The following is an 18,841-nucleotide window of genomic DNA, read 5'->3' on the forward strand; positions in this document are numbered from 1 at the left end:
CTACAATCTGCAGAACTTGACATTCACTAGCACACCCTCAAAGTCCTTGAGAAACAATGCATTTCAATCATTTCTAAATTCACTCTTTTGCCTGGAAAAAAAAAAAAAGGAAGTTTTATTTTTTTCTAATTTTGTCTGAGCCACCCACCTCTTTTCCTTCCTTTTTACTATACTAATCCTTTAAAAAAAAAAAAAAGCCAGAATAGCAGTCTTTCTAATTACTGGATGTGGGGTTAACAGAAGATAAGAGTTTGCTCTTTGGTTCCCCCAGCTTCCTTTCTTGGGGTCACCTAATTGGATAAAAGTGTCTAATAACAGGAACAGAAACCTATAGGGAACCTTGTAAAGAATATACATAAGTAATTACCCAGTCTTCAGACATATAAAACTTCCTCCTCCCCAAACCCATCTCAAAAAAGAACCCTAGCTCTCCTGCAAAAAACCCTGAACACATATTAGTGATGGAACCCAAGGGATCAAAGACCTAAACCAACAGCCAGTACTACCTCCTAAAGATGGAACAAAGTTGCTCCAAGAGTCACAAGCAAAGACACAAATTCCACATTGTACAGGAAGTCAAGGTCCCTTAACAAGGTGAACAAACCACAGATGATCAGTGATGGAGTGGGTCACTCACTCCAGGATTATTTTACATTTTAATTTATTACTATCATTACCCTGTTACATACCTTATCAGAGTTTCCTGATGCCAATACACTACATTTCTTTCAGGAACTGATTTTTATATTTATTTTCAGGATGAATGGGATGTAACTACATATTCAGAATTTATGATTTCCTACAAGATTCCAGGATCTCGAATACCATATCTACAGTAACAAAATGTTCCCTCTGAAATCACTCATCTTTTATAAGCAGGCCTTATGCAAGCCCTGTGCCAAGTATAGGAACTATCCAGTAACACAATTTACAGAAGGACCTCATGAGAGCAGACACCTGTGAGTAACATAGGCCTGTGGCCCAGAACTCAAGGCTGGTCTCAGAGAAAGGCTCCAGCATCCGCTGAAAAAACAAAAACCTGGATGACCTATGGAAGAGCTGGTGGGAGACTGCAACTCACCATGGGAATACAAGGTCGGCCACCGTCAGTCCTGGAGAATAACACAAGAACAAGAGTAAGGAAAAGTACTCTAGAATGTAAATACATCCTAAATCTAGATTGGCACCATTATATACTGATATATATGGAAAGTAAACTCACGCAAAGAGTTCACAGGAAAACACTGGGAAGTAACACGCACAGATACTCCCTGGAGACTCTGCAACCGGTCACTAGGCCTGAGACATTTCCTAAGAACATAACTGGGCATGGGACAGCCAAAGTAGCAGTGTGTAGACAAGTCTGTTATCTTCAAGCAGTGCTACTCAAAATCCATTCTTAAACCAACTACTGAGCAGATTCACAGCCATTACTAACCACCACTCAGGACCAACCTGAGTTCAATGGCACCCCTGAGGAGGACCATGAGTCGTAGAAGATAGAGCTCCCATGTGGCTGGAATAAAAGCATATCTGGGCGCTTGGGTGGCTCAGTCGGTTAAGTGTCCAACTTCGGCTCAGGTAATGATCTCATAGTTCATGAGTTCGAGCCCCACGTCAGGCTCTGTGCTGACAGCTCAGAGCCTGGAACCTGCTTTGGATTCTATGTCTCCCTGTCCCTCTGCCCCTCCCCTGCTTGTGCTCTCTCTCTCAAAAATAAATAAACATTAAAACAAATTTTTTTAAGGATTTTTTTTTAAAAAGACATATCAACAATATGACAAAAATCGTTTACAACTAAATTCTTAACAGCTTCTGCAGAGGCCCATGGTCCTGCAGCAGAGCTCAGACGTCTACATGTTACCACAGTGAACCACTGCAAGGCCACAGCACACAAAAACAAGAACAAAACAAAAAGGGTTAATGGAATCATCCAAAGATCATCCTATGGGGGCAGGAGCTCAGCACTCAAAGGAGGCTGGTGGGGCATCATCTCTGAGCTCCTGAGGGGATGCCGAGAGGTTCTCTTGCCCACGCTTCTTTGAGGGGTTCTACACAAGCAATGCTACCCTAAGGAAATATCTTACCATTCCAACTTGAGTGTTTGAAGTACCAATATTTTCCTCCTCCATAATTAACGAAGACCATAAGGATGAGAGCTATCCTGTAAAGCAGCAAAGGGCACACTTTCAGAGCTTGCACACATGACAAGGAATGGCCCAACTGTAAGAGACACATTTATACTCACAAGGGGCAATCACAACACAGAGGACACTTACAGAGCAGGAAGCCATTCTTTCTAATCACTGTAATTAAGGCCCTAACACAAAACCCTTCTGTTGCCAACATTTCCAACATGATTTTTTTTCCTTAATTTTAGAGAGACAAAAGACAGCATGAGTGGGGGAGGGGCAGAGAGGAAGAGAGAGAGAATCCCAAGCAGCTCCACACTGTAAGCACAGAGCCTAATATGGGGTTTGATCTAATGAACCCTGAGATCATGACCTGAGCTGAAACCAAGAGTCGGACGCTTAGCCAACTGAGCCACCCAGGCACCCCTCCAACGTGATTTCTTAAAAGAAAGTTACACTGACGCTAAACTGTGTAACTTGAAAACAAAGCAAACGTTTCCCATCACTCAGTTTCACACTAATCACTTAGAAGTCTCAGGTTAAAGAACTGTAATAGAAGGCATACAGTTGTTAGAGCTGAGGGCTCAAATCATGGGCCCTCCTCTCTTACGAGGGCAAGACTTTTATCAGTTACCTCAATGTGCTTCTCTGTAAGAGAGGAAACACACCCACAGGGGCCACTGGGACTACTGAGGAGAATAATGTATATCCTGGTGCCTAACCAGTGCTTGGCATATTTTAGGCACTTAATAAATGTTAGTCTACCTGAGAACATCTCATTTCTAAAAGCAGCAAAATGAGAATTAAAAAAAGAAAGAGGAATATGATAAAATAGACTGAATACGTGACTGTTTGATGCTAATTCTGCAGGATACTGAAGAATGAAGACTTTAGTGTGTCAGTGAGGTTATTGCCTGGCTATCCCACTTAGTCCCCAGCCGACCTCGGGCAAATTACCTAACTCTTCATCAGTACAACAGGCATATTAAAAGTTTATACCTCATAGGGTGGTGGAGAGACTGAATAAATTATGACAAGGAAGTGCCTGGCACAGGGCAAGAATTCAAAAATTGTTACCAATGTTCATTACTCTCATTATTGCCTGGCTTCAAATATATACCCCAGGAGCACTCAGCATCTGGTGAGGCTGGGACAGAATTATAAGGTTATCACTGGAGTTTAAAAGCCCTCCGTGGGCAGAAATGGAAGGCCTGACACCTAGATGTTTATTTTCAGCTATATAGGTTTTTCTTTTTAAGGTTTTACTTTTATTCCAGTTATCATACAGTGTAATATTAGTTTCAGGTGTACAATACAGTGATTCAACACTTCCATACAACACCTGGTGCTCATCACAAGTGCACTCCTCAATCCCCATCACCTATTTCTTCCATCCCCCACCCTCCTCCCCTCAGGTAACCATCAGTTTGTCTGCTATAGTTAAGAGTCTGTTTCTCCATTTGCCTCACTCTCTCTCTTTTTTTATCCCTTTGCTCATTAGTATCACTTCTTAAATTCCACATATGGGTGAAATCATAGGGTATTTGTGTTTCTCTGACTGGCTTATTTCACTTAACATCATACTCTCTGGCCCCATCCAGGTCATTGCAAATGGCTCAAGCTATACAGTTTTACACTTTATTTTCAGAGTTGGGTCCTAGCCCTCACTCTTCTACCTGAACTCTAAAAGAAAAACAACTTGTTGTATGACTCTGTGGATTTGCTACCAAAAGGGCCTGATATTCTAGCTGTTCTGCTAGCAGTGGGGAAGGGCCAGGACAGACACCAGCAACGGCTGGTGCTTCACTTCCAGACCGGCACACCCTCCCATTTGGCAAGCTGCTCACCGGACACAGGGGTGCAGGTGGTCATAGAGGCTCCGTGTGCAGCTGCCTGCCCACAGGTGAATGACCTTAACTCAGAAGAATCTACATACCAGTGGAAACGTTCTGGCTGTACCCCTCGACTCTCTCTTGCAACTATTATATTTGCTATCACGACAGTTTTTGAGAAGGGAGAGACCACTGATTTATTTTTACAGCAAGAAGTCCTGCCTACCCTACAAGGTAAATGATATGTAAAAACACCTTAAGTTAGAAGTGTGTTTATGTGCAAACATGTGATCCTGGAATACCTGTGCCCACCGTGTCCCAAGGGAGCCCCACATACCCCCTGAATGTGTCTACACAGCGGAGGCGCGGAGGTGAGGCAGGTGGACACCATCCTCCTGGTTGAGTATCGCCACCGAGTGAGTCTGCCCTGCTTGGAGACCCCAGCTCCTTCAGAAAAACGGGGAGAGAAACATGCCGGTTCATAATGCTGGCAAGTAAATTTCAGTTATCTGTTTTTTAGGGAAGAAATTAACAGAATAGAGAGTAAAACTCGTCCTGCACAATCCTTTAATTTGCTTTTGTAAAGATTCCACCCAGAGGTTTAGTTTTCCACGTTATTTGGTTTTTGTGCTATCTGCTGAGCCTGCAGCTGCCATGTTGATCAATGACCACAAAAAACTGGTCCATGAGTGCATCTGGTTCAAGGCTACAAATAAGTATGTCCATAAATGGACAGCAGTATGTCCATAATGAATTTAACACAATATGTTTAACCATCATAGGAGGCCACTGATTTATAGATTTCATATGGATGTCTCTTATTTTTGACACCCTCTACCTAACTGTATTGACTCAACAGTGCTGCCTGCAGAGTGAAAAAATGTCTCCACATCCTGCATACAATGCAGCCCAAAGTTCCAACTCACTAGAAAAGAGAAGGGGATCCTGCCCTTTACCAGAGCCGAAGAGAAGGCTGCTTGCTCTTTATTAAGAATACAGAACACAGGACCTGGCCCTCTACAATATAAATAACATTAATTAAGCCAGACAATAAGTATTATTAAACACAGAATTATAAATTCCAAATCTAGAAAACCACCCAGACCACACATGATGCATTCTAATAACTCACAGAATTGATCAGGCGATCAGTTTCCCGTGAATTTATTGCTTTAGAAATCCAATTATGAAAGTCATCCAAACTGTAAATAAATAAAAAAGTCTGTTAATTTATTCCCTTTGGCAAATTTTTCAAAACGATTGGATAGCATATTAAAAGAAAATTAATTTGAAGTTCATATTCTATACGAGTCAAAGAAATAAACATTTTAAAGTATCATTATGTGTGGTCGATCTTACTTCATCCACACTCCCACCCACCGCCCCCTTTCCTGCCTTAGATTGATTATTTTAAAGAATCCCAGACATGGTATCATTTTATCATTTTAGTATGGATCTCTAATAAATAAAAGACTCTTTTTTTGAAAACAGAACTACAGTTCCATTATTACATTTTAAAATATTATCAATAATTCCTAGTATCACCAAACAGCTGGTTCAATTTGTCTCATAAGTTTTTTTCTCCAGTTCATTTGTTCAGATCAGTTTCTAAACATGAACCATATATTTAATGCACATATTCTTATTTCTTCTCTTTTTTCCCTACAACATACTCTTCTTTCTACCTCATTCAGCATTGGTAACATCACCACCACATGAAAATATTAAAACAGAGACATCTAAGGAAGGCCGAAAGGAGAACTTAAGATATTTAAAAATTAGAATTTTTAAAACGCCCTTAATTTTCTTGTATTTTCTTGTCTTCCCAGTGAAAGGCGAGCGACCCTGTATTCTTACTACTGCCTCAGATTCTTCTGGTTCAGACAAACCTAAGCATTCCGGGACTCCCACGGGCACACTGAAAAGTAATAAGCAAGGGACAAGGGACTCTCGCTTGCCAGCAGAGCATTCTGCCTACAAGGCTGCAGAGGCAGAATCACATGCAATTTCAATTCCACAGTGGAGTGAGGTGTGATTTCTTCCCTGTGCAAGAGCTCAAGATCAGAGACCAATTACCTTAGAAAGTGATGTCATAGAGCCATTCATATTGAAAGCACCAAATGAATACACTGTAATAAACTGGAACAGTATCTGCATCTTATCTTATCAAAAGATTGACAAGACAATGGCTTAATTCAAAGAAATGAAACCCCTCTGCTAAAATTACACTCTGCCCCTAAAAAGCAGTTAAGTGAAAAATATGCTTCTGAGCAAGTAGTAGTCCTTTTACCCTTCCAGACCCTTATATTTCTGGGATGCACAAAGGGAAGAGGGCCAGACTTCATAGACTCCCCAAAGCTGCTGGGTTTCCCCAAGGTGGCAGGCAGACTTAGACTAGGTTTTCTTTTTTCTAGTTTAGATATGGCTCACCCATAACACCTTGTGATCTATGAGACTCTAACAGGCGGAGCATTCCAATCAATCTTATTTCTTTAAAAACATGAAAGAACTTTCCTTTGAACGGTGATCTGCCAGGCCTAGATCTATTTTTAATATTTATTTTTGAGAGAGAGAGAGACACAGCGTGAGCAGGGAAGGGGCAGAGAGAGAGAGAGAGAGACACACACAAAGCCCAAAGTAGCTCCAGGCTCCGAGCTGTCAGCACAGAGCCTGACGTGGGGCTCAAACTCACAAAACGCAAGATCATGACCTGAACCGAAGTTGGACTCTAAACCCACTGAACCACCCAGGCACCACAGGCCTGGATCTATTTTACTTTCTTGTTTTTTTATTTTTCCAGTCTACTAATTCACTCTCACCCGACTCACTGTTAACCAGACAGACAGGGGAGAAGGAATCCCCTCGCCAAGCTGCCTGCCCGTCCTAACCAGGGCAAAGCGAGTCCATGCCGAGGTGTAAAGGTCCAGCCCCCCATCTTCCATCTGCGCTGGATGCCCAGCTGGCAGGAGTTGGGATGCTGGCCCAGAGGGCGGCCTCGAGGCTCAGAGCCAGAGAGGGGGACGAAGAACACAGTGGGGCAGCCGCTTCCTGAAATCAGCCCAGGCTTCTCCCACTCACTACAAAAGCAAGCTGCAAGATTCTTTCTGGAAATAATGCCTTCTCAAGCATTTTCTTCTAATTTTTAGCCATTTGGGAGGATTGAAGGCAAAGATCCATTCAAACTAGTTATCATTTCCCTGAAGTCAGGGACCATCGCTTATTCTACAATGGTCCCTAATACCCAGGACTAGACTGGCCATGGAGGACACATAAGCATTCATTTAATCAAAGAATAACAGTCATTTAAAGAGTCAAACTATCCTGAATATCCTTTTTCTATATTCTACTCCCACCAACTGTGTCCTCCCCTAACATCTGCTTACCTCAGTAAAAACCTGAGAAATGAGACTGCAATGATGATTGCCACACCAATAAGGAAAGCGACACACACAGCTAGAAAAATCAAAGAAAACACGGTATCACCAAAACGTCATCATAAGCATTGAAGCTGTCACGTCACTACATTTCATCTGTAAGTCAAAAAAGCAAACAAAAATGGAAACAAGTGAGGGAAAAGCCTATATTCTCATGCTAACTTTCCTATATTCCTATAAACAATTGAGAACACTCATCATTAGGGGAATGCTAATTTTCATTATGAAAAATATAAAACATCTACAAAAGAACAGAGATTTGTATAATACGCCCACATATACACATCCCTAGATGCGTAGTATTATCTAGTATTATCAACATACTGTCACTCTTGCTTCATCTACTGCTACTCTCCCTCTGCTTTTTATTTATTTATTTTTTTTGAGAGAGAGAGCATGAGTGGGGGAGGGGCAAAGAGGTGGGGAGAGAGAATCCCAAGCAGGCTCCGCACTGTCAGCTCAGAGCCCGATGTGGGGCTTGATCACACAAACCGTGAGATCATGACCTGAGCCTAAATCAAGAGCCAGACACTTAACCGACTGAGCCACCCAGAAGCACCCCTTGCCTATAGTATTTTTAAGCAAATCCCAGACATCACGTCATCTCCTCCATCCATCTTCCATATGTATCTCTAAAGCACAGACCTCATAAAAGACATGTCAGCATCATGCAATTCCTGACATGGCACACTGAGAAGGCTTAATCTACCAAAAATGCATGCCCTCTACCTAGTTAAGAAAAAACATGTTGCACTTTGCAAGCAAGTGCAAATAACAAAATAACTGACCAGTCCTCTTCAAAAGTGTCAAGATCATGAAAGAAAAAAAAGGCTGCAGAGACCCAACAACTAAATGGGCTGTGGGATCCTGAACTGCATCCTGGACCAAAAGGGGGGAGCCTTAGAAGGGACAACTGGAGAAATCTGAAAAGCCTATACATCAGTTAATAGCACTATACCGATGTTAACGTCCTTGTTTCGATCGTATATATGGGATAACTGTACTATGATTACATAGTTTAGGGGAAGCTAGGAGAAAAGTAAATGGGAACTCCTTTTTGCAATGTTTCTAAAATTACTTCAAAATTAAAAGTTTCTTAAAAATGGACCCTTTGTTATATAATCACAATGTCATTAACAATTCTCTGGCTAACACTGCGACCATATTCCAATTTCTCTAGTTATCTCAAAAAGGTTTTTTGTAGTTACTGTGTTCAGATCAGGACCCAAACATGGTTCCCATTTTGTATTTGCTTGTTATGGCTCTTCAGTCAGCTGATGTTATGGCTAATCATAAGTAGCCATTGACCTGTTTGAAATAAGTCGTCTATTAGTACGTCTCCTTTTCTAGATCTGTCAGTATATTTCCTCATGGTGTCACTGGACTTGTTCTTCTATCCTCAAAGGTTTTATAAAGGGGAAATTAGCTGTAAAGACTTGACTAAAAAAAGTTCAACTTTTTTTGGCAAGAATGCTTCACAGATGGAGCTGTGTCTTTCCCACTGCACATCAGGAGCACCTGCTGCAAATGCCCATGTGCCCAATGCACGTGTCAGCTGGGGGAAGCCTCAAGTTCCCCTTTCATGTGATGGTTTCATCCACTCATGACTTTTGTGTACATCAATTCCTTCATTAAGGATTACCATATATTCTGCCATTCTGTCACATGCATTAGCTGGAATTATTCCCTAAAGAATTTACCCTTATCATCTCAGACTACATAGTTATCCTAAAATACAATTAAAACAGGAAAGGCATGGGATGCCTTGGTGGCTCAGTCGGTTGAGCATCTGACTTGATTTTAGCTTGGGTCATGATCCCAGGGTTGTGGGATTGAGCCATGCATCAGGCTCTGTGCTGAGCAAGAAGCTTGCTTATAATTCTTTCTCTCTCTCCCTCTGCCCCCTTTCCCCTGCTCTAAAATAAAAATAAAACAAAAACAAAACAAAACAAACAAACAAAAACAGGAAAGGCAGGATAAATGCTTAGATCCTTCCTTTCAATTGATAATTTTAAGTCACTCCAGTTAACATCAGGTGGTCCTTGTTATCTCCGAAGGCAACCAAAGTATTGTTTTTGTGTAGGGAAGGGGCTTTGTTTTTTGGTTGTTGTTGTTTTTAAATTTACTTATTTATTTTGAGAGAGAGAGAGAGTGCGTAGGGGAGGGGGGGAGAGAGAGAGAGAGAGAGAGAGAGGGAGAGAGGGAGAGTCCCAAGCAGGTTCCATGCTGTCAGCACACAGCCACCCAACTTGGGGCTTAATCTCATGAACGATTAGATCATGACCTGAGCTGAAACCAAGAGTAGGATACTTAACCGACTGAGCCACCCAGGCACCCTCAGCTTTGTTTTTTTTTTTTTTCATAACAAACTTTGTGTTTCCATCAATGACATTCCTTATTCTTTTTAATGATTCAACTGTCCCATGTTGGTTCTTTCATTCTTTTTGGGGGGGCTCTTACATTCTTTTGACCTGACCCTATGGTCTTCAAAAGCTTCACTGTAGACAAGTACTTATTAATGCTCCTGGGGGTTATTATATTATCTAATGGGGGCTCAGACTGACAGATTTTCTTCAGTGGAGTTATTAGAGAATGAACAGTCCCTCCTTAATCTAAGGGACTTCTGGATGGTCCATGTAAGACACATACAGAGAATACTGTGCCCTATATCCTAAAACAAGGAAGTTACTTGACAGTCATTTTCCCTATTTCCAGTTTGTTCCCATTGCATTCACTTTTTTTTGGTTATTTATCTTCATAATTAAACTAAATAACACCTATGAGAATATGTTGGTCATATAATTTTCTTAAATATCACATAATTTTCTTAGCATACACTAACAATACAATAAATACATCATAAGTATACAATAAATATAATGTACTTATAATACAACTGTACAATAAATATCAATAAATACAATAAATACATTATAAATAACTAAATAAGACAGATAACCTATAATTCCGGTTTTAAAGTACACAAAGTGTCACAAGCAGTACTCAAAAACTAAAATCTTTGAAATACAAATTTTAAAAAATTAACAAACAGCATATACGTACGAAGGTTACTGTCAATTGGATTCTTATTGACAACTACGTCACAAGCAATTTCATTGACTCCATTATGGACGTGCTTTACCAAGAGTGAATAGTTTCCAAATTCTCCAAATTTATATTCCAGCCTACAAAAATTTGGTAAATTTAAGAAAAATGGTTAGATTAGGAAATAAGGAGTGGATTATGGTAATGTCATCAAGGCAGTGACAGACCAGGAAAGATATTTAAAAATACTGTATTTTGAAGGAAGGAAAAGCTGAAAACTAAATAGGGATGAAAAAATAGAAAATGCAGGTGTCAGCAGATCACATTAAAGCAGATACGAACCTACAAACTTCCTTCTCTTCCACAGTGTCATTAAGTTGCAGGATAGATCCATGCTGGGTGCTCACAGCAACCGCCGCAGTGCTAGGCTTCCCAGGTTTTCCACTCCAGGAAACATTTACTAGAACCTGAAATGAGCACTGTAAAACAAAAACACAAGCCACTGTGAGAGGTGTTTGAAAGTCAGGTGGCTGTTGAAGCACATGAACACCCACCCATCTGAAATCCTGAGGTGACTTTTCCTTCATACTTGTAATTTTTTTTAAGTTTATTTATTTTTGAGAGACACAGAGACAGCACAAGAGGGGGAGGGGCAGAGAGACAGGGAGACAGATAATCCCAACCAGGTTCCATGCTGTCAGCCCGATGTGGGGCTCAAAACCACGAAACCACGAGGTCATGACCTGAGTCGAAACCAAGAGTTGGATGCTTTAAGTGACTAAGCCAACCAGGCGCCCATTTTCCTTCATACTTACAAAAAAACTTTTAAATTGCAATAATTTAGATAAAATTTGCCTATATAACTATGTGTTGCCATACAATCTTTACTCATGGGTAAATTTTTCATACAATTAATAAATAGAGCATATATTGCCTTGCATTCCATTGTGTTACATATTGTTTAATGAGTAAATTTCCATCATTCTACCTAATTTGCATATTTAAAATTTTTAATGATTGCTTTATAGTCCATTACATACTAAAAATGTATTTAGGCTGCTTTCAAAACTTTTTTAATCTTCTTATGTGTAATTTGTATAAATTATGTTCTGAAAGATAAATATAGGGGCATCTGGGTAACTCATTGAGTTAAGCAACCAGCTCCTGATTTCGGCTCACGTCGTGATCTCACAGGCTTCATGAGATCAAGCCCCATGTTGGGCTCTGAGCTTACAACATGGAGCTGCTTGGGATTCTCTCTCTGCCCATACCTTCCCCGTTCATGCTTTCTCTCCCAAAATAAATACATAAATATTAAAAAAAAAAGATAAACATACAGTATATGTAATTACATTTTTAATTTATGTTATACATAATTTATATAACATATTGCTTCTAAAGATCTGTACATGATGTGCTTTTTTTCAAAATTTTTTTAACATTTATTTATTATTGAGAGACAGAGAGAGGCAGAGCATGAGCAGGGGAGGGGCAGAGAGAGGAGGAGACACAGAATCTGAAGCAGGCTCCAGGCTCTGAGCTGTCAGCGCAGAGCCCGACGTGGGGCTCGAACTCATGAATGGCGAGATCATGACCTGAGCTGAAGTCGGATGCTCAACTGACTAAGCCACCCAGGCGTCCCTGTGCTTTTTTTTTTTAATTAACTTATTTTGAGAGAGAGAGAGAGCATGTGCATGCACATGTACATGCAGGTGAGGGGCAGAGAGAATCCCAAACAAGCTCTGCACTGTCAGCGTGAAGCCTGACTCAAGTCTCCATCTTATGAACCATGAGATCATGACCTGGGTGGACATCAAGAGTTGGACACTTAACCAACTGAGTCACCCAGGCATTCCTACACATGATATTCTTATTCCTTTAAATTCTTTCCCTAAAATAAATTTCCAAAAATTACATTATTGGATAAAAAATAATCATTTTAATGGTTCTTTTCATATGTGCCCAAACAGTAGTCAAATAAGAAAAATTACAATATATTAGTTCCTCATTAGCCTTACCAAGATTTAAAAATCTTTCTTTTTGTTCATGTACCAAATATTTATGACATCACAGCATTAAGATTACATTTTAAGTTATTAAATAATTCAATATTCTTTTATATTTCTTTTTTTTACCATTTTATTTATTTTTTTAATTTACGACCAAGTTAGTCAGCATATAGTGCAACAATGATTTCAGGAGTTTATTTCTTAACGCCCCTTACCCATTTAGCCCATCCCCCCTCACACACCCCCTCCAGTAACCCTCTGTTTGTTCCTATATTTAAGAGTCTCTTATGTTTTGTCCCCCTCCCTGTTTTATATTATTTTTGCTTCTCTTCCCTTACGTTCATCTGTTTTGTCTCGTAAAGTCCTCATATGAGTGAAGTCATATGATATTTGTCTTTCTCTGACTAATTTTGCTTAGCATAATAACCGCTAGTTCCATCTAGGTAGTTGCAAATGGCAAGATTTCATTCTTTTTGATTGCTGAGTAATACTCCATTGTATACATATGCCACTTCTTCTTTATCCATGAATCCATCGATGGGCATTTGGGCTCTTTCCATACTTTGGCTATTGTTGATAGTGCTGCTATAAACATTGGGGTGCATGTGCCCCTTTGAAACAGCATACCTGTATCCCTTGGATAAATACCTAGTAGTGCAATTGCTGGGTCGTAGGGTAGTTCTATTTTTAATTTTTTGAGGAACCTCCATACTGTTTTCCAGAGTGGCTGCACAAGTTTGCATTCCCACCAGCAGTACAAAAGAGATCCTCTTTCTCTGCATCCTTCCCAACATCTATCGTTGCCTAAGTTGATAATGTCAACCCTTTTGACAGGAGTGAGGTGGGTTTGATTTGTATTTCCCTGATGAGTGATGTTGAGCGTTTTCTCATGTGTCAGTTGGCCATCTGGATGTCTTCTTTGGGGAAGGGTCTATTCATGTCTTTTGTCCATTTCTTCACTGGATTCTGTTTTTTGGGTGGGGAGTTTGATAAGTTCTTTATAAATTTTGTATACTAACCCTTTATCTGATATGTAATTTGCAAATAGCTTCTCCCATTCTGTCAGTTGCCTTTTAGTTTTGCTGATTATTTCCTTCAGTGTGCAGAAGCTTTTTATTTTGATGAGGTCCCAATAGTTCATGTTTGCTTTTGTTTCCCTTGCCTCCAGAGAGACACGTGTTGAGTAAGAAGTTGCTGCAGCTGAGGTCAAATAGGTTTTTGCCTGCTTTCTCCTTGAGGATTTTGATGGCTTCCTGTCTTACATGGAGGTCTTTCATCCATTTTGAGTTTATTTTTGTGTATGGTGTAAGAAAGTGGTCCAGGTTCATTCTTCTGCATGTCGCTGTCCAGTTTTCCCAGCACCACTTGCTGAAGAGACTGTCTTGATTCCATTGGATATTGTTTCCTGCTTTGTCAAAGATTAGTTGGCCATTCGTTTGTGGGTCCATTTCTGAGTGCTCTATTCTGTTCCATTGACCTGAGTGTCTGTTTTTGTGCCAGTACCATACTGTCTTGATGATTACAGCTTTGTAACAAACACAGCTTGAAGTCCGGGATTGTGATGCCTCCTGATTTGGTTTTCTTTTTCAAGACTGCTTTGGCTATTCGGGGTCTTTTCTGGTTTCATACAAATTTTAGGATTGTTTGTTCTAGCTCTGTGAAGAATGCTGGTGTTATTTTGATAGCTATTGCATTGAATATGTAGAGTGCTTTGGGTAGTATTGACATTTGAACAATATTTGTTCTTCCTATCCAGGAGCATGGAATCTTTTTCCATTTTTTTGTGTCTTCAATTTCTTTCATAAGCTTTCTATAGTTTTCAGTGTATAGATTTTTCACCTCTTTGGTTAGATTTATTCCTAGGTATTTTATGGTTTTTGGTGCTACTGTAAATGGGATCGATTCCTTGATTTCTCTTTCTGTTGCTTCACTGTTGATGTATAAGAATGCAACTGATTTCTGTGCATTGATTTTATATCCTGCAACTTTGCTGAATTCATGGATCAGTTCTAGCAGTTTTTTGGCAGAATCTTTTGGGTTTTCCATATAGAGTATCATGTCATCTGCAAAGACTGAAAGTTTGACCTCCTCCTGGCTGATCTGGATGCCTTTTATTTCTTTGTGTTGTCTGATTGCTGAAGCTAAGACTTCCAATCCTATGTTGAATAACAGTGGTGAAAGTGGACATCCCTGTCTTGTTCCAGACCTTAGGGGGAAAGCTCTCATTTTTTCCCCATTGAGGATGATATTAGCATTGGGTCTTTCATATATGGCTTTTATGATCTCGAGGTATGATCCTTCTATTCCTACTTTCTTGAGGGTTTTTATCAAGAAAGGATGCTGTATTTTGTCAAATGCTTTTTCTGCATCTGTTGAGAGGATCGTGTGGCTCTTGTCCTTTCTTTTATTGATGTGAAAATCAATCAATGTGATTCACATTGATTGTTTTGCAGATATTGAACCAGCCCTGCGTTCCAGGTATAAATCCCACTTGGTCATGGGGAATACTTTTTTTTAATGTATTGTTGGGTATGGTTGGCTAATATCTTGTTGAGGATTTTTGCATCCATGTTCATCAGGGAAACTGGTCTACAGTTCTCCTTTTTAGTGGGGTCTTTGGTTTTGGAATCAAGGTAATGCTGGCTTCATAGAAAGAGTTTGGAAGTTTTCCTTCCACTTCTATTTTTTTGGAAAAGCTCCAAGAGAATAGGTGTTAACTCTTCCTTAAATGTTTGGTAGAATTCCCCTGGAAAGCCATCTGGCCCTGGACTCTTGTTTGTTGAGAGATTTTTGATTACTAATTCAATTTCTTTACTGGCTATGGGTCTGTTCAAATTTTCTATTTCTTCCTGTCTCAGTTTTGGCAGTTTATATGTTTCTAGGAATTTGTCCATTTCTTCCAGATTGCCCATTTTATTGGTGTGTAATTGCTCATAATATTCTCTCATTATTGTTTGTATTTCTGCTGTGTTGGTTGTGATCTCTCCTCTTTCATTCTTGATTTTATGTATTTGGGTCCTTTACTTTTTCTTTTTGGTAAAACTGGCTAGTGGTTTATCAATTTTGTTAATTCTTGCAAAGAACCAGCTTCTGGTTTTATTGATCGTTCTACTGGGTTTTTTTTTGTTCTTGTTGTTGCTTTTTTTTTTTTTTTTTTTTTGGTTTCAATAGCATTGATTTCTGCTCTAATCTTTATTATTTCCTGTTTGCTGCTGGTTTGGGGTTTTATTTGCTGTTCTTTTTCCAGCTCTTTAAGGTGTAAGGTTAGGTTGATGTATCTGAGACCTATCTTCCTTCTTTAGGAAGGCATGGATTGCTATATACTTTCCTCTTATGACCGCCTTTTCTGCATCCCAGAGGTTTTAGGCTGTGGTGTTATCATTTCCATTGGCTTCCAAGTACTTTTTAATTTCCTCTTTAACATCTTGGTTAGCCCATCCATTCTTTAGTAAGACTTTCTTTAGTCTCCAAGTATGTGTTACCTTTCCAAATTTTTTCTTGTGGTTGATTTCAAGTTTCATAACGTTGTGGTCTGAAAATATGCACAGTATGATCTCGATCTTTTTGTACTTGTTGAGCGCTGATTTACGTCCCAGTAATGACCTATTCTGGAAAACATTCCATGTGCACTGGAGAAGAATGTGTATTCCACTGCTTTAGGATGAAATGTTCTGAATATATCTGTTAAGTCCATCTGGTCCAGTGTGTCATTCAAAGCCATTGTTTCCTTGTTGATTTTCTGTTTAGATGATCTGTCCATTGCTGTGAGTAGGGTGTTGAAGTCCCCTACTATTATGGTATTATTATCAATGAGTTTCTTTATGTCTGTGATTAATTGATTTATATATTTGGGTGATTCCACATTTGGCACATAAATGTTTACAATTGTTAAGTCTTCCTGATGGATAGACCCCTTAATTATGATATAATGTCCTTCTTCATCTCTTGTTACAGTCTTTATTTTAAAGTCTAGATTGTCTGATGTAAGTATGGCTACTCCTGCTTTCTTTTGTTGACCATTAACATGATAGATGGTTCTCCATCCCTTTACTTTCAATCTGAAGTATTTAGGTGTATTTAGGTCTAAAGTGGGTCTCTTGTAAACAGCATATAGATGGATCTTGTTTTCTTATCCATTCTATTACCCTATGTCTTTTGATTAGAGCATTTAGTCCACTGACATTTAAAGTGACTACTGAAAAATATGAATTTATTGCCATTATGTTTCTTGTAGAGTTGGGAGTTTCTGGTGGTGTTCTCTGGTCCTTTCTAGTCTTTGTTGATTTTGGTCTTTTTTTTTTTTTTTTTTTTTTTTGTCTTTTCTCCCCTCAGAGAGTCCCCCTTAAAATTTCTTGCAGGGCTGGCTTAGTGGTAACAAACTGCTTTAATTTGTGTTTGTCTGGGAAACTTTTAATCTCTCCTTCTATTTTTAATGACAGCCTTGCTGGATAAAGAATTCTTGTTTGCATATTTTTCTAATTCAGTACATTGAATATATCCTGCCACTCCTTTCTGGCCTGCCAAGTTTCTGTAGATAGGTCTGCTGCAAACCTGGTCTGCAGCAAATAGGTCTGCTTCTGTGTTTCCTTGTAGGTTAAGGACTTTTTTTTCCCTTGCTGCTTTCATGATTCTCTACTTGCCTGAGTATTTTGTGAATTTGACTATGATATGCCTTGTCGATGGTTGATTTTTGTTAAATCTAATGGGAGTCCTCTGTGCTTCCTGGGTTTTGATGCCTGTATCTTTCCCCAAGTCAGGAACGTTTTCTGCTATGATTTGCTCACATAACCCTTCTACCCCTTTTTCTCTCTCTTCATCTTCTGGGACCCCTATGATTCTGATGTTGTTCCTTTTTTTTTTTTAATGTTTATTTATTTTTTGAAAGAGAGAGACAGAGTGTGAGCAGGGGAGGGGCAGAGAGAGAGAGAGGGAGACACAGAATCCAAAGCAGGCTCTAGGCTCTGAGCTGTCACCACAGAGCCCAATTCAGGGCTTGAACTCACAAGCCATGAGATTATGACCTGAGCTGAAGTCGGTTGCTGAACCAACTGAGCCACCCAGACGCCCCTGTATATTCTTCTTTTTTAATAATATTTTAAAGATACAGTAACATTATTATATTTATCATACTTAGAACATATCTACCTAAGGAAAAAAAAGAAAACTAAATGGCCCTGCTTATACTAATTTACGTCTGAAAATAATTAACAGTCAAAAGTAACAGATCACCACTTTGGATTCCTTCACTGCAATGAAAGCCTTCTGTCTCCCACTCACTGCTTCTCCCTTCTCACCACCTCCAGATCTGCTGAGGAATACTGTTTATGATGCTAAAAAACAATTTTTGTTTTCTTTTTTTGTCATTTACACCTTACTTTAAGTCAACTATAATAATTACTCATATTTAACATTACAATACTAACCTTCTTCCCATTTTTGTTCTCTTTTAAAGCACACACACACACACAAATCACTTGCTGACACATGGGATCTTTAGCTGTCTTGAAGCTATGAAATCTAGTCGACACGTTTTTTTTTAATGTTTATGTGTTTTTTAATGTGTATGTCTCTTAAGTGTTTCTACTTTAAGGAAAGGAAATTCTCATTTAGCCAGATAACTTATCTTGAGGACATATCTTCAACTGGTAAGCCCACCATTCCCAGGTATTTATTATCTGGCTTATAGAACAAATTATTAAAATTTGCATTCCTTTGAATATGTATTTCTATATTTGCTTAAAGATTTAAAAATTATCATTACTGTTCCAAATTTAAAACAGGTTATGTCTCAATTCTATTTTCTGGTTAACCATTAAGGCTCATAAAGTGTCTTTCCAATTTCCAGACTATAAAGTCTTCTCTGGAATTATGGGACATTTTCTACAACTATGTTTCAATGAAAACTCTACCACCCCTTTACACTTTTTCCTAAAACAAAATTATCTCCATGCTCTTGTAAATAAATTAGCAGTTTTTTTCCCCGAGCTGGTCTCAGGTAGCTAATTCTGTTTTTTGATTCTTTACTGTCACCAGCATCACTGTTTTGTATCAGTTATTCTACTGTTTTTATTCTAAAGATGCTTTAGTTGTCCTATGGCTAATACCCTGGCAATGCACTCTTTTTTTCCCCCTCACATTGCTTTTCTGTAAATTTTAGGCCTTTATTGTCTGTTTAGAAGACATTTTGCTCATTCTCTGAATTATCTATGATTCTTGTGGCTTTGAAATTCAGCTATTATTGATATTTTTTTCAAGTTTCTTTTAGGTCCTTCACATAGACAGATAAAGCTTTCCTTTGTCTTTGCTATATATATTTTTTAACACTATACATTTTCTTTGCTTCATATAACTTTGTAGAGCTCTCAGTGAGTTTAATCAAACAGAGGGGG

At 39.1% G+C, this 18,841-nt stretch overlaps 1 protein-coding gene across 4 annotated transcripts in view; it reads right to left on the reverse strand.

Moving 5' to 3' along the window:
- The window catches only part of HGSNAT (heparan-alpha-glucosaminide N-acetyltransferase), a 44,162-nt gene that overhangs the window by 12,549 nt on the left and 12,772 nt on the right, over positions 1–18,841 (reverse strand). For 2 of the 4 annotated variants that reach the window (XM_086703552.1, XM_086703551.1), the window contains exons 3-9: positions 10,786–10,922; positions 10,462–10,583; positions 7,348–7,417; positions 5,097–5,166; positions 4,302–4,411; positions 2,088–2,164; positions 1,082–1,112 (exon numbers count right to left, since the gene is read on the reverse strand). In XM_086703552.1, the coding sequence (XP_086559678.1) occupies positions 1,082–1,112; positions 2,088–2,164; positions 4,302–4,411; positions 5,097–5,166; positions 7,348–7,417; positions 10,462–10,583; positions 10,786–10,922 (617 nt within the window). Of the gene's footprint in view, positions 1–1,081; positions 1,113–2,087; positions 2,165–4,301; positions 4,412–5,096; positions 5,167–7,347; positions 7,418–10,461; positions 10,584–10,785; positions 10,923–18,841 lie in introns of those variants that run through there. The other 2 variants (XM_086703553.1, XM_086703554.1) reach the window with 2 other exon arrangements.

The sequence above is a fragment of the Puma concolor genome, chromosome B1, assembly GCF_028749965.1.
Source record: "Puma concolor isolate L17-30 chromosome B1, mPumCon1.1.hap2, whole genome shotgun sequence".
In the NCBI taxonomy this organism is placed as follows: domain Eukaryota; kingdom Metazoa; phylum Chordata; class Mammalia; order Carnivora; family Felidae; genus Puma; species Puma concolor.